The 15,559-nt window shown below is 37.1% G+C and overlaps 1 protein-coding gene, 1 long non-coding RNA gene and 2 pseudogenes across 2 annotated transcripts; 3 read left to right on the forward strand and 1 right to left on the reverse strand.

The window, feature by feature from the left end:
• Nucleotides 1-2,270: 2,270 nt before the first annotated feature.
• On the reverse strand, nucleotides 2,271-3,844 carry LOC147927126 (uncharacterized). The gene is made up of 2 exons (XR_015581514.1): nucleotides 3,773-3,844; nucleotides 2,271-2,611 (listed from the first exon to the last, which is right to left on the reverse strand). It is a non-coding gene; the product is annotated as an uncharacterized LOC147927126 (long non-coding RNA).
• Nucleotides 3,845-10,508: 6,664 nt separating this feature from the next.
• Nucleotides 10,509-12,648, forward strand: LOC104747383 (B3 domain-containing protein At2g16210-like). Its single transcript, XM_010469012.3, has 4 exons — nucleotides 10,509-10,817; nucleotides 11,432-11,726; nucleotides 11,808-12,094; nucleotides 12,192-12,648. The coding sequence occupies exons 1-4, from the start codon at nucleotides 10,719-10,721 to the stop codon at nucleotides 12,420-12,422; spliced, it is 912 nt and encodes a 303-aa protein (XP_010467314.2). The 5' UTR covers nucleotides 10,509-10,718; the 3' UTR covers nucleotides 12,423-12,648.
• Nucleotides 12,649-12,869: 221 nt separating this feature from the next.
• LOC104748722 (F-box protein At2g15640 pseudogene) lies at nucleotides 12,870-14,116 on the forward strand (annotated as a pseudogene).
• Nucleotides 14,117-14,954: 838 nt separating this feature from the next.
• Nucleotides 14,955-15,404, forward strand: LOC104748723 (F-box protein At2g23160 pseudogene; annotated as a pseudogene).
• The last annotated feature ends 155 nt before the right edge of the window (nucleotides 15,405-15,559 follow it).

Below are 15,559 nucleotides of genomic sequence, written 5' to 3' on the forward strand. Positions count from 1 at the left end.
GATCGGTTCTCAAAGAAATGGTCGGATGGGACGCAGCGTACGGATGGACGACGGACGCTGCGGATAGAAGGGTGGCTAGTGAATCGAGTGAGAATCTCGACCTCGGTTCACTAAGGAAGATGGAGTCGAACCGGAAGCACAACAAACGGTTGGAACCGGACGTGATATGGTAGAGATGGACGCGGAGGTGGTTTGATGCGACGACACACGGGAAATGGCTCGGCCCGTGTTACGGTCAACTAGTCGATGTCGAACCCGGTTCAAGATCGGCTAGGGTTTCTCGGTAGTCAAGTCCCGGACTTGGACTAAGGAGAGAGGCGAGACAAGAACAAAGATTCTCTCTTTGTGAATTTCAATTCAATCTTCAAGTCTGCGTTTTACAAAGTAAGAGAAGGGTTTAAATAGTGTGAGGGTTTAGAGGGAGCCTAGGACACGCGGACTCGCTTTGGTCCGCACACGTTTGCCCTTGACGCGTCTCCACAAACGGTGAACACGTCGCCCCTCTTTGTGGTTTAAACAAGCCACACACGTTACACTATTCCAACGTTCATGAAGGAAGGATCTAGACAAATCCAAAATGCAAAGCTTAAGGAAAAAGATAAAATAGGCCACGTCCTTAGGCTGGACGCGGGAACCTAGTCTTTGGCTTCAAAACGCGGCGTTGTGCGTCAGAACTCGTTGCCTCGTTAAAACTCCCTTCGGTAAACCACGTGGGAAAAACCCAAAGTAGGGAAAAGAGTACAAGTCATGATTCTAACGTCTTTGGCGCCTTCGTCCTTGGATAAAGACGAAGGCCGGACGACCTAGCCGGTGGTTGCCTTGACCGAATCGATTCTTGGTCTTCTTAGATGAACGCTTGAACGCGGTGCTTGATTTTGGAGTCCTGTATGAACTCTTGGTCCGAGTGGTTGCACCGGGAATGATCCTAGGACTGCCGACTCCAAGTTGTCCGACGGGTGATATGCGTCTCTGAGAGATGCCTGGATCTGGCTCGAGCGTCCCAGATGCATGACCGATCCCGTGATCACATCACTAGGGAACCCTAAGAAAAAGAGGCTTTGTTGGAAAGACAAAAATTTTCCAAACGCCAAAGAGCTATGCTACGCCGGATGTTCAAAGTAGATTTGAGACCATTAATTGCTAATAGAATAGTACGTAATGTACGTTGCTTTTCAGGCTTTTCTAAAGCATTTTAATAATCTATAAATTTCAACTGAATCAGCTTGTCTCTCTTAAGGTGATGATGCTTGATCATCTACATGTGTGTCAAATCATATTTACATTTAGCTGTTTATGATTAAAGCTTTTAATCCACATTTAATTTTACATATCTAATTGATAAACATATTAAAATATGAAAAAAATAAACAATCATCTTTCATAAATTTTTGAATCATTATAGTACATAAAAATGCATTTTATCCAAAAGATATTGAAACGACCCGACTTGGTTTTTTTTTAAATAAATAATAATAATAATAATAATAATAATAATAATATTAAACAACAATGTCAAAGAAGAATTGTATCTATAAGAATCAGGAAGGAGAAATAACCAAAAACAAAAAAAACAAAATTTGAAACTGGAACAGATTTAGCGAAAAACGGAGACTCGAGATAATTTAGGGTTCTATGCGATAGAAGAGGGAAGAAGGAGACCTTGTGGATGACGGCAATTAGATCGGAGGTGATCTTGCTGCTATTTCCGATGGTGTTCTTAACAGTTCGTTCGTCCAAACTAATCTTGCGGAAGAGCTCGAGAGGGTTGTCGTCTTTATGAACCATGGCCGCCGGAGAGACGGTTTGATGTTTTCTAATTAATTAATCTGCTCCTTTCGTGCCACTACGATATTTATATATATATATATATATATATATAGGGGGGGTTGGCTACGCGCCTACGCCGAATGTCACACGCCACGTCATTTAAGGCTTTTTAACAGTAAATCACTAAAATCTCCCTAAATAATCATAACCCGAATGTTCCAATTACTTAAAACTTAAACGAACATCTATATATATATATTAGATGAGGGCTCTTCCGGTATGCAGGTTTAAAATTTTATAAATTAAATTAAATTTAACAAAAGTATATTAAAATTTGTTGTATGTTATATACAAATTTTATTTTTGTTATAATACACTGATTTATATCCATTTACAATTTTTTATGTATGTTACCATTTAAAGTGTATTCTTTTACACATAAATATACTCTCTGTTACAAAAATATTATTTATCACTACCTAGAAAATATATATATAAATGCATTAAGCTAACTATTTTACTTTCACTTCTGTATAGTTTTTTAATTACTAAAATTGTTGGCTTTAAAAACATTTCGGATAAAAAATATATTACATAATATACTAATCAATGATATATCATCACAATAATATATGATCATATGGAGAAAACCTCGGCTCCGTCCTCATTTCTTATGGAGAGAACCTTGCGTCCAACCTCCTCCACCGTGGAGAGAACTTTGGCTCCGCCTTCTTCCCTTGGGGAGATAACCTTGCGTCCAACCTCCTCCACCTTTCTCCTTTAGGGAGATAATCTTGTGTCCAACCTTCTCCTCCGTAGAGAAAACCTCGGCTTTGCCTTCCTCCTGTGTGGAGAGAACATGTTCACATCTTTTTGCTATCTCAAATTGGCTTGCTCCAACAACAAATGAAAGTAAAAACATTTTTCTAACGTTACAAAATCCTTAAGAATTATGATTCATTCGTCGGTGACCTCATCGATCAGCTGTATTGGCGAGATCCGACGGTGAACAGCTGTACGCGTTGTATCGAATTAAACCACATGCTCCACCGCTTGTGCAGGCCCCCGTCAATTCCTTGTTTTGGTTAGGGATTAGAGGAATGGGAGAGGTAAGCCAAGGAAAAAGGGTGGTACACGAGAAGCTAGGTCATTTTTGATAGTAACTAATATTAAATTTTCCAATGTATTGTGGAAGTGTCTTTGATACACTATGATGTAGCTTATGTCTCTGTAACACCCCAACCACCACCTTGCTTAATGAGCCCATGTCCACTTTCAGTCCATGGGTCGACCTTCCTAAGTGGTCCCTACGTCTATTCCCGGCCCGTGGATCCACCCATACTCGATGACCGGTTTGTTACGTCTAAGAGACTTTAAATACTTGTTTACCGATCCTACAAATCAACAAATGATCTTTTCCTGTGTTTTTTCCTCACTCACACAGTTCCGACAATCACTTCGAGGAAGGTCACCCATCATGAAGTTCTCTCATAACCCTTGACCGAAAAATAAGTGCATTTTGGTGACATATGTGGCCAAATCAATTCTTTTAAACCTTTCCGCAGTCCAGAGTGTTACCATCTTTGAACTCCTATGGATCTATCAACAATGATTTATGTTTTTCCAATCTTGAGCTTCAACTCGTTATCTCTCTTTGGGATTGGATGAATAATGGTAACAATTATGTTTGCAAAAAAAAAAAAAAAGGATTTATGACCGACCAATCAAGGTTGAGAAATTAGAAGAAAATTAATTTGACATAATTAAAGAAACGATAGAAAACTATAAGCAGGATAATACATGAGTCCCAAATAATTCAAAAAAAATATAAATTAAATAAAACAAAATAAAAATACTACAAGAAATTTTAAAATACAGTATTTAGGAAAAGAAGACGCATATATTAATCTTTTTTTTGAGTCAACATATTGATTTTACCTATTCCCAACTGAATAAGGAGAAAGTATGAGAAAATTTTGGTTTTAAAAAAATAGGAAAAATTTACCTTCCCATTAAAAAAAATTCCCAATTAAACAAACTTGAAAGCAGTGTTTTTGAATAAAGTATATTGTTAGATGAAAAATATGAGACGATCTATCTTTATATAGAAGTGAGTATTTACAAAAATTTAGAATTAATAATTAATAGTATATTTTCTTTAATCTCTTTTTCTATATTTTTTTGTAGAATTAATAATTAAAAATTAAACATAACTAAATAATGTTATAATTTCGAATTTTATGATATATATATACATATAAATATAATCTCCTTACAATTATTAAAAAATATTGTATTTTTTATAAATTCTGTAATTTTTTATAATTATCTTTTTTACATTATTAATTTTTAAAAATAAAATATTTTACTTTTGTTGTAATCAAATTACTTCTATTAAATATTAACTTTTACACATATCAAAATCTAAGACTGATAACTTGACACTTGTCAAAATCTTGTTAATGGCTAACTTTCAAAACCCAACTTTATATAATAAGATCAGCGTATTATAACAAAAATAAAATTTATAAATAACATACAAAAAAAATTAATATAATTTATAAGATTTTAAACCTGCACATCGGGCGGGTCCTCATCTAGTAAATAATAAACAGTTAAGCTAGTAGTCCCATACTCACTAGCCACCTAACCACAAACACATCAAACAGCGGAAATAATAATACCAATGAATAACCAATAATAATTCATAATAACTTATCCAATAATTCAATCAACATGAAACAAATAACCATAAATCCTAAGCAACACTCTAAGACTCAACTCTAGCAACCTAACAGAAGCCACTAGAACATCCTCCACAATGAAAAGCGAGCCACTAGAACATCCTCATTTTCATTGCCTTGATTCCATGATCACACTTTGTCTTTCCCTGCACCACAAACACAAATTGAGATGCATGAGTATTTTATAAACACTCAGTGAGACAATCCTCCCATCTACTGCGCTATACACACAAGCAATTTGAAATACTCTAACCATCAAACAACATTCAACACACAAACCAAGCACTGCATCGACCGACGCTAACCTGCATCGGCCGACACCATCAGGGGATTGCATTGACCGACACAATCAGGGGATTACATCGACCGACACATGATATGCATCGACCGATACTCACATTGCATCGACCAACACATGCTCAATATTTCACGAAAACCTTAGTTGCATCGACCGACGCCTCCACATGGCATCGACCGATGTTCCTAGATCAAATCGTGCCGTCCTCGCATTTGCATCGACCGACACACAGAGTGCATGTAAGTTTAGAAAGAACAAAGTAGTGTAGAACAAGTGTGACTGAACAAGGTGAGAAAGTATGAGCGAGTGTGAACGAGTGAGAGAGAGAGAGTTTAATCGGAAGTGTAAAGTGTATTGAGAAGGAGAATTCTCTCTTCTTACTCTATTTGGTTCTTAGTTACATTCTAAATATAGATATTTACACAAGGAATATTCTACCTAAGATTCTATGCACAAATACACACAATCAAAGTGACATCTCCTTAAGCACACATGTGATCTTTGTTTGACTTCCCACTTGCACATCCACTTGCACAATCTCGCCAACGGCTCCATGAGAAGATTCTCGAAGTCTAGTGACCGTTGGAGACTATCCTTGGTGGGTTGGACTTGTAAGGCCTCCAAATGGTACGGACGACCCAATGTGATAGTTGTACGAACATGTGGTTGTACGGACGTGGTGCAAGTTCTTATAGTGCATCGAGCGATGCACATGTCGAGCATCATTTTTCCCCGAAACTTCTCGCCGGATCTTCGTTCCTACAACCATCAAACTCGATCCCAAGCCACAAGAAAGCTTCACAAAGCCTCAAATAACGTTCTAACAAGCTAAACAACACATAAACAAGCAGATCAGAGAAATCTCAAGCTTAGATAAGCCATGGTCATGCACTCACCTTTGCCACGAAGATTCTGAACCACAAGAAAGCTTCACAAAGCCTCAAATAACGTTCTAACAAGCTAAACAACACATAAACAAGCAGATCAGAGAAATCTCAAGCTTAGATAAGTCATAGTCATGCACTCACAAGCAAAACAACGCTCCAAGGAAGCTCCTACAAGGATCCCAGCTACAGATCTCCACAGGAACAGCCTCAAATCTCTCAAAATTCACAAGAACACTCAAGAACACCTTTTCTCTCAAAAGCGGCTAAACTCGTCGAATGAGACAAAAACTCGAGTTAAGGGTTTTCCTTAACCCCAAAATGCAGCGTTTAACTTAAACTCTTCCGCACCAAACCGGCCTTGCATCGACCGATACACCTAGTGCATCGATCGATGCATCCCCTAAACCGGGATTTTGGTTCGTGGATGTGAAACGACCGCACCCGGATTCCCAATCCTCACACAGGATCCACGGGAAACGATCTCACCAGAACCCCATAATTCCGACGAGACAACCGGCGTAGAAATCGCTCCTTACAAAAACTTCCACAAATACACCAAACACCAGCTCATCTAGTTACTGAGTCGCACAACCAACCATCCCTAGCGACCGAGTAACACGGGAGGTGGACTGAAATATTTAATTCCGTCCAGCCACGGAAAACACTTCCCCACAATTATTCCAACTCACTATCAACTCCTCTAGTGTCGAACGGCACCTCCACTTGATGTCGAACATCACCCATCGCACCACTTGCGAACCAACACACACACCGATGCTCACGGCATCACTTACATCAATCTCTCCTCATCCAAACCTAACTCCAGCTTTCCTCCTAGGACCCAAATATACAACAACAAGCTGGTGTCGACCGACACCACCTTGGTGTCGCTCGACACCCCAACTTTACCACAAAACCGTCTATACCAGACCACAATACAAACACTTAATTAAATCATCAACCAACCGTTCATTTCAAAAACCCACCGTTGGATATAAAGCATATAGCACCACGAAGCACTCCACCAAATTTCAGCCTAATCATACTTTTTTTTATCCTCCAAACGTTGCCCCAAAGTATGCATATCAGACCATTTCACACTGTTCATCTGCAGTTGGTGTCGACCGACACCACAATTGTGTCAAACGACACAAACCCAGAAACCACGATCCAAGCCTCCCTTCAAACTCCTTCTCGCCGTAAAACCCTAATCCTTCACAACCATCTATTCCCTAATCGATTAAACATCAAACAACATGACTTACCTAGATAAAAACCATGAGAAAGCCTCCTCGTCTCTCCCAATCCCCCTACCAAGCTCAAATCCTTCTTCTTACACATGAAGAGGATAGATCTCCCTTCTCCTCCCTTCCAAGTGAGAGCACCACAACTCTCTATCCTTCTCCCCACTAGAACCACCAGAACAGATCCCTCTCCTCCTCTTAACCCTCCTCAAGGCTCCCTTTGCTCTTAGGATACAAATCACCATCTCTTTCTCTTAGAAGCGACAAAAACTACCCCCTCCCAAGAGAGGCTGCTCGTGCCCCTTTAAAACGAGACTTAAGGTTTCTAAACCTAAACCAAGCTAAACCGATCAATTTTAAAACAAACCAAACAACCCCACTTTAGTGGTGTCGACCGACACCCTCCTTGGTGTCAATCGACACCCACCCAAAATTGGGTTTGGGATGTTACAATATGTTATAGATATTATGTGACTAAGATTATTAGTCTTCTTCAGATTTTGCACACTTACATGAATAAACAACCTATTTTATTTCCTGAATTGCAATATATTTAAACATATTTGGATAAATTGATTAACGAGAATTTTTTTTTTGAGAGCTTCGATCAATAATATCTCTCCATTCGTGTCCGCTAAAGGTACAACTACCTTGGCGGACATGGCCTTATGCCCCTATCAAAAATTTCATCAGCGAGAGGTTTATCTTTTAGAGTTTCGATCTATTTAGATTGTCTATTTTGGAAAATTCAGTAAACTTACCGGAATTTAAGTTTATCTTGGACCATTTGGTACATTTGAGAAGCACGAAACATTATGGTCTTTAAACTCTAGATAGAAATCCACAAGAACTTCTAGTTTAAATAGAGATTAACATGGGAAGCTGCTCAAGTGAAGCAGCAAATTGGTGGATTATATAATACATCCATTTCCTCTTTCATCTTGAACATCAATTAATGGTTTTATTATCGCCGGATCATGGAGGGAGGCATCTTTTTTAGGTTTTGACTGTATTGATTGTTTTTGTATGATGACTATATTGACTCATAGATCTCCCCCACCTGCACATTGTTTTAAGGTTTACGCGTGCGTCTTCATGTCACCGTCTCTTGGTATTTATATCGAGCACCAAAACCCTAGACGACTTAAGCAGCACTTCAAGCCTTTATATGCTATGTTCGTCTTATGTTAAAACAGCTCCGAACCGGTTCCAGCCAGGCCCGGCGCAATAGATTTTGTTGTCTAAAGCCAAAAATTTTTTTTTGTAAGACCTATTGTTAAAAAAGGAAAAAAAAAACCCAAAACTGACTTGAATTGATCTAAAGTTCTTTAAGACTAATTATATGGGATTGACCACTAAACCACAGCACACTTATTGAAATTGATGTCATTAACGTTTATATATTTGGTTGATGCTTAAAGCACCAGCTTCACGAGCTTTAGCCACGGGCCGGGCCTTGACATAGTGCAAAATAAATATATATATATTACTCTCTATTGTATAACATGTACTGATATTTCTTCAGATTTTAGAATCTGCAAAGTTATTTTTTCAACTCTCTCTTTTTGGGTCTTGCATCGCCATAGAGGTCAAGAAATAAAGATTCAAACCAAAGTTATATTGTGCATTGCAATCAAACGTGGTTTCCAGATATGACCAGCTAGCCTAATTGCCAATAAGAAAAAGTTACCATTGAGTTGATATTCTGATTTTAGGATCATAATCTGCCTACACATTTTGATAGTAAGAAATTTTTTTTTCGTCACCATTGGGTCACAACAGGTCGGTCCATTAGTCGAATCCTACATTCGTAGGGAGTGAAACTCGATCTCTGGTGTGATGGTGTCTTCTACAGTTGGACTTACCATTGACCACTGCACTAAAGTCACTTCAACAAAAAAAAAAAAGGTAATATTTTATTGATGTAACATGGTTATTAGTGTAAATTTGATTTAGTTCATATTAGTAGAGTTTAATTTTGGATATGACTAAATAATTGTATGTTTGTAATTTGAAATCACCCATTAATTCATATTCTTGTCAGAATATGAATTGCCAATAAAAAAAGTTATCATTAAGTTGATATTGTGATTTTAGTATCATAATATGCCTACACTTTTTGATAGTAAAGCATAAATTGACATACATCTTTGGAATATTTTGATAGTAAGAAAAAAAGTTACCACTGAGTTGATATTCTAATACTAAATTTTTCTCGCAGAATTGTAAAATAGCAATAAGAATTATGGTTGTATTTATTTTTAAAAACATTTGGTTTAATATAGTGTTTACTTTTAATATTATAATTGTTTGGTAAAGCGACATACATTTTTTCGAATTTGACATGTATATTTTGTATATATTTTATCAAATAAACAAATTAAGTGATAGTAGCAATAAAATTAAAGAAATCTTAATAAAACATAAAGCAACCGCAACTATTGATAGATCAAATATTTAAGGTATAGTGTATATTGATAATTGTAAATTATATAATTTTATTGGTGTAGTATGTTTAGTGTAAATTTGATTTAGTTTATATTAGTATAGATTAATTTTGGATATGACGAAATAATTGTATGTCTATCATTTGAAGTCACCCATTAGTTCATATTCTTGTACCTGAACAATCATATAATGGCCCCATTATACCAATTATTCTAGAAGATTAGAGTATTTTAATTTGTTTGTTTGTTTTATTTGCATCATTATTTTGTAAGATACTTAAAATAGTAATTATAATATTAGAATTGTGACAATTATACTTATTATTGATTAATCCACATAAACTTATTAACCGGGTGATGTGGAACATAGAACACAGATTTTTCTCTTCATAATTGAGTAATATCTTCGTTTTAAGAAAATTACAATAGATGCATAAGTTTCTTTATATGTATTATATGATAATTCAATAAAATTAAAGAAAGTTGATAGGAAAATTATAATTTAAAAAATTTAACAAAAACTTCCAAATATAATATTAAAAGCAAATCATATGGTATAATATCCAATCTTAGTATTGTAAGTTTTGATAGTTAACAATTTTTAAAAATTGCAATTACTAATTTTTTTTTTTTAAATTAATTTCTTATTTTTACCTTTAATGTGAAATATTAAAATTTTCTTAAAGACCAGTGAAATGCTTACAAAAAAAACGACAACTTCCTTGGTTGACTCCACATTGTGATCTTTGTGAGAATGTTTCTTCAGCTCTAATGGCGGAAGGCCTAGCGTGTAGAGCTGAAATTCAGAATGCAGTGAGGGATGGAGTGGAGCACTTTTACCTGGAATCTTATTGTTTACAATTGGTTGGAGCTATCAACTCACGATAGATTCTTTTGGAGTTACATGACATTTTATCAAATATTCGCATTAGAGCGGCAAAATGCAAATGTTTTAGCTGATACTCTTGACAACCGTTTTAAGCTTGTACGCTGTAGTGTAAACTTTATTTAAGAAATGGAAAGTTTGGAAAAAAAAAAATTTTTGGTGAACATAAAAAAAAAAAAAAAAAAACATTGTCTTTATAATTTAAAGAAACACGTTAGAGTTATGTATGTGTGATATATATCAAAACGCATGATGTCACATTGTACTATATTTCAGCTCTAACTTTAACCACTTTGACTGAATTATTTCCATGACAAATTTTCACAGAAAATTCAAGAAGGTTTGCTCATTACAAAACAAAGAGAAAGAGAGTGTGAGAGAGACACGAGAGGAGGTTGAAGGAACAAAGCTTGTGTGTGAGTGTGACCTTCCCTGAATCAGAGAAATGGCTAGGAACGCTGATTACCTTCGGTGCTTACAAGAACGCAAGAATGAAGGCTTCTTTAAGGCTGTTCGGAGTATAGATGTTGCTTCCGAAAACATGGTAACAATGTTCTAAACTCTTCTTAGTTCCTAAATTTGGCGATTTCTTGCAAGCTTAGTATGGAAAGGTTGAAACTTTTGGTTCTCTGTAGCAATGGGTCTTGTCTTAAATGTTGAATCCTGTTAGCTAAGTTTGGAAAGGTTGAAACTTTTGGTTCTCTGTAACAATGGGTCTTGTCTTAATGTTGAATCCTGTTAGCTAAGTTTGGAAAGGCTGAAACTTTTGGTTCTCTGTAACAATGGGTCTTGTCTTAAAGGTGAAATCTTTTTCGTTAATAAGCTTTTGGGTCTCAAATAACTCATTAATTCTTGTTTCTTTGTTGCTTCCCTTAGTTCGCTGTCTGAATGAGTGGATATGCTTTGTAATATTCGGTATTGTTTCTTGATCTGAATGAGATCTGTCCTCTGTTCGTTACAATTGTCTAGTTAGATTTTCATTTGTATTTAATGGTTCATGGTAAAATTTGAAACTTTAGACTCAAATATTTGATGAGATGTAGTAACAAGTTCACTAATGTTTCATTGTAGTTACAAAACACCATTCTTGGTTTATAACTTTATATTACTTTCAGTCTTCTTATATCATCTCTTCTTCATCTTATTTGTATAACCAAGCGAGCACTTCCTCATGACTTCGTGAGAAGCTTCTCCGACAAAGAGCTCTCATGTAAGATGAAGATAAGAACACAGTGGGGACGCTCTTGGGAAGTAGCAATTTCCAAAAACCCAAGATTCTACTTCATGGAGAAGTCTGGTTGGGAGAAGTTTGTGAAGGACAATGCCTTGGGACACAGTGAGTTTCTTACATTCACTCACAAAGGGAACATGAGTTTCACTGTCAGCATCTTCAAACAAAACGGCAAGGAGATGCTCCAACCTTCACAGTCCAGAGCATCCTTGGCTTCTTCTAGTAAGATTTGCTTTTCCGAGTATGAAACAGTGAACCATATAAAGACATCAAATAATTCTTTTACTTTTGATGATGAAACAGGTCGGATTAAAACAGAACAAAGAAGAGGTAGTGTCTACAATGATGTCAAGAAGGACAAGGTGGTGTCTCCTGAGTTGAGTAATCGTGGCGCAACAAGGGAAGCTGAATCAAATGGAGGAGAAAAGTACAAAAGGAAGCTCAGCTTTAGGAAGAAGAAACCTGAGGAAACCCAAAACTCCAAGAGAAGTGAGAAAGTGGTTAGGGCCAGGAGGGATTCTGCAGCTTCCTCTTCGTCTTCGGTTCCAGAATTCACCATCTTATTCAAGAAAGCATATCTCATATTCCTGGTAAAGATAAGACAAACCAATAACGTCTAAACAGAATCCATTTTGGTTTTTACAAAAACTGATATGAATCAAAAATATGTATTTTTGTGTGTTTCAGAGGATCCCGGTTTCTTTTGCAAAGGATCATATGTCGGAGGAGAAGACAATGTTCAAGATCCATCACCCAGATGGGAAGAAATCCTGGAATGTGGTTTATCTAGTGAAGTTTAGAGCTTTCTCTGGTGGATGGCGCTCTCTGGTTAAAGAGTATCCCATTGATATTGGGGATACTTGCAAATTCACACTCATCGAACCAAACGAGCTGCTTCTCGTTGTCTTTAAACCCTAAGAGGAGACTCACTGATGATGGATGAATCTATGTGAGGGGTGGTGTCTTGGAGAAGAGGCTACTGATCAGTACTTAGTAAAAGAAACTTTTGTCTTTATGAGTGTTGTCTTAAGTGTTGTGTTTTGACTTTTGAGACAGTTCTGAGTCAGTTGGTTGGTATTGAACTTATCTTATGTGACTTCGTAGGCTAGTGCTGCAACCGATTATCAAATTCAGCATATGTACTGATGGTCTTGTCTGACTTTAACTACCGTTAGATTAGGACACCAAGCTTTGATTATACACTAAACATAAAAGCTGGCGGCCCACTTGGACGTTTAATTAGCCCATTCCTTTGTTAACCGACTAAAATCGGAAAATCGAAGTATATAATATTTCTACTACTTGCTAGGTTTACACCAATATCTAGTTTTTAACATATCTTTTTCTTGGTTGAATCGGCAAATCATGAGTTCATCATCTCCCATATCGAAGATTTTGACGAGATTGCCTTCAAAGTCAGCGGCAAGGTTTCGTTGTTCACAATTCAATGTTGGGTAGTCCACAATTCAAGGAGTTGTTCTTGACCAGATCCTTGGCTAAGCCGCGCCTCCTGCCATCGTAGAAAACGGTAACGAAAACGCAAAAGCCTGCGGTGTGTGGAGCTTCTTCTCGTCACCTCAGCTTGAGAATCCATATGAGAAATCATCGTCGACGGCTCTTGTAGCAGCGGCCGAATTGCATGTGAGATTTTCTCCAGACAGTCTACTGATCAATCATGATTATGACCTAAGATATTGTTCATGTGGCTACGTCTCTGGCTTGTTCTATATCTATGGTAATCGATACCAGGCTAGACCTCTGATATGTAACCCCGTCACGGGACGGTATGTGATCTTACCTGATAGGTATACTTACAGAAAGGCTTATAGCTTTTTCGGGTTTGACCCGATTGAGAAGCAATATAAGGCATTGTCCATGGCTTATTACTGTGCTCCTGGCCGTAATAAAATTCTTACACTTGAAGATGGAGATCTGACGTGGAGAAGGATCAAATGTCCCATACGACATGATATTAAGAGTGATGGGGTATGCATCAACGGGGTTTTGTATTACTTGGGTGATACGTCAGATTGTTATAATGATGCTCATGTTGTGACGTCTGATTATATTATAGTTTGCTTTGATGTTAGGTCTGAAAAGTTCTTCTTTATTGATGTAGAAAGGTTTTGTCGATTGATAAACTACAAGGGCAAATTAGCTGTGATTTATTGGGAGGATGATGAAGACATTTATAAGAAGTGTTATTTTGGGAAAGATCTTGATGAGTATTTGGAGGAAAATCTCGAAGCTGATGCAACTAATGAGCTGCATGTGTGGGTTCTAGAGGATGTTGAGAAACAGGAATGGTCGAAATATGAATACACATGGACTGATGATAGATTCTTCCGTCGTCAGGTTTCCATCGCTGGTGCGACTGCAAGTATACATCTAAACAACCGTTTTATGTTTTCTACTTCAATCTCGAAAAGAACACTCTCCAACGTGTTGAAATCCAAGGTTTTGGTGAAGTGTTTAAGAAACCTTGTAGTGTTCGCACCTTTGTAAACCACGTAGAGGATCTTAGTCTTAACGATTTAGAACTACTCAAGTCAGTCCATCCTCCATTGGAGAAGCCAGAATATGTAGAACCATCAGATTCAGAATCAGACTGAGAAGGGACAAGGAGAAAGAAGATAGTTATGATGATTGGAGTTAGGTGAAAGCAATGGCCATGTCACTTTCTGCTCTTATCTATTCGGTTATGCCCTTTTGATATGTACCATTTTCATTTTAATAATATAAGTATTCGATCCTACAATATTCAGTCTCAACACTAGAACGTGAGATGCCTCTTAAAATATTATGATATTTAATGTAACCCCGGTAGCCTAAATCCATGAGGCAAGTAGTAAAACGTCGCAAAATCTGTCTCCAAATTTTCATTATTATAATACCAACCCAATATTCGTGATATAAAGTGACAGTTGTAGGCTTAGTTTCAAAAATCTATATGATCCCAATAACTTCTTCAACTTCCCTTCCTTGCACAATGCATCAAAACACTCTTTGAGATTCGACTTTTTGATAACAAACTTAGAAATTTTAAGCAGTTACAAGTTTCAACCAAAACTTCTTTTATTTTCTCTATGGCTTCATCCACCATTCTCATCAATTGACAACACACTCACTGTCTAGTACCAAAATTATTAGTCTGAAACGGCAAGACAGTACATCCAGCCAGCAAATAAAAACGACATGAGGTGTGCTCTCCAAGATACGAAACGGCAGCGTTAGTAATTAAAGAAGAGAGCCCGAAGCTGGCAGCTCACTTGCAAGTTAAATTAGCCCATCTCTGTTTTTCTTAACCGACTAAAAATCGTAAAATATATATATTCACGAAAATATAATGGTAACTAGGTCTCTTTAGTACGTGTATATATATAACTAGGTTTATGTAGGTCTTAAATACAAGTTTTTAATATATCTCTTTATTCGTTCGATCGGCAAATCATGAATTCATCATCATCTCCCATATCGATTGATCTCATCATGGAGATCTTGTCGAGTCTGCCTTCAAAGTCAGTAGCGAGGTTTCATTGCGTGTCGAAGCTGTGGGCATCAATGTTGGCTAGTTCATATTTCAAGGAGTTGTTCCGGACCAAGTCCTTGGCTAAGCCACGCCTCTTATTCGCCATCGTAAAAAAAGATAAGTGGCGCTTCTTCTCGTTGCCTCAGCTTCACAACCCATACGAAAAGTCGTCGTCGACTCTTGTAGCAGCCGCCGAATTTCATGTGAAGTTCCCTCGAAAGATCCTTCATAATAGTAACCGATTATATTTTGCACATGGCTACGCCTCTGGTTTGATCTATTTCAAAGGTGCTTCGGCCGACGATAGACTTGTGATATGTAACCCCAACACAGGAGGGTATGCAGTATTTATAGAAGAGAGATATGACTGAGGGACTATTGTGTAATTAGTTATTACTGAACCCTAATGTTTAACACTACATATATTGTACATGTTTCATATCAATAAGATAAGCACTCCTTATATGGTATCAGAGTGGCAAGATCTAAAGACCTAAATTTTTTTTTTTTCCGCCGTCTCCTCTCT

The sequence above is a fragment of the Camelina sativa genome, chromosome 15, assembly GCF_030686135.1.
Source record: "Camelina sativa cultivar CO46 ecotype springtype chromosome 15, ASM3068613v1".
In the NCBI taxonomy this organism is placed as follows: domain Eukaryota; kingdom Viridiplantae; phylum Streptophyta; class Magnoliopsida; order Brassicales; family Brassicaceae; genus Camelina; species Camelina sativa.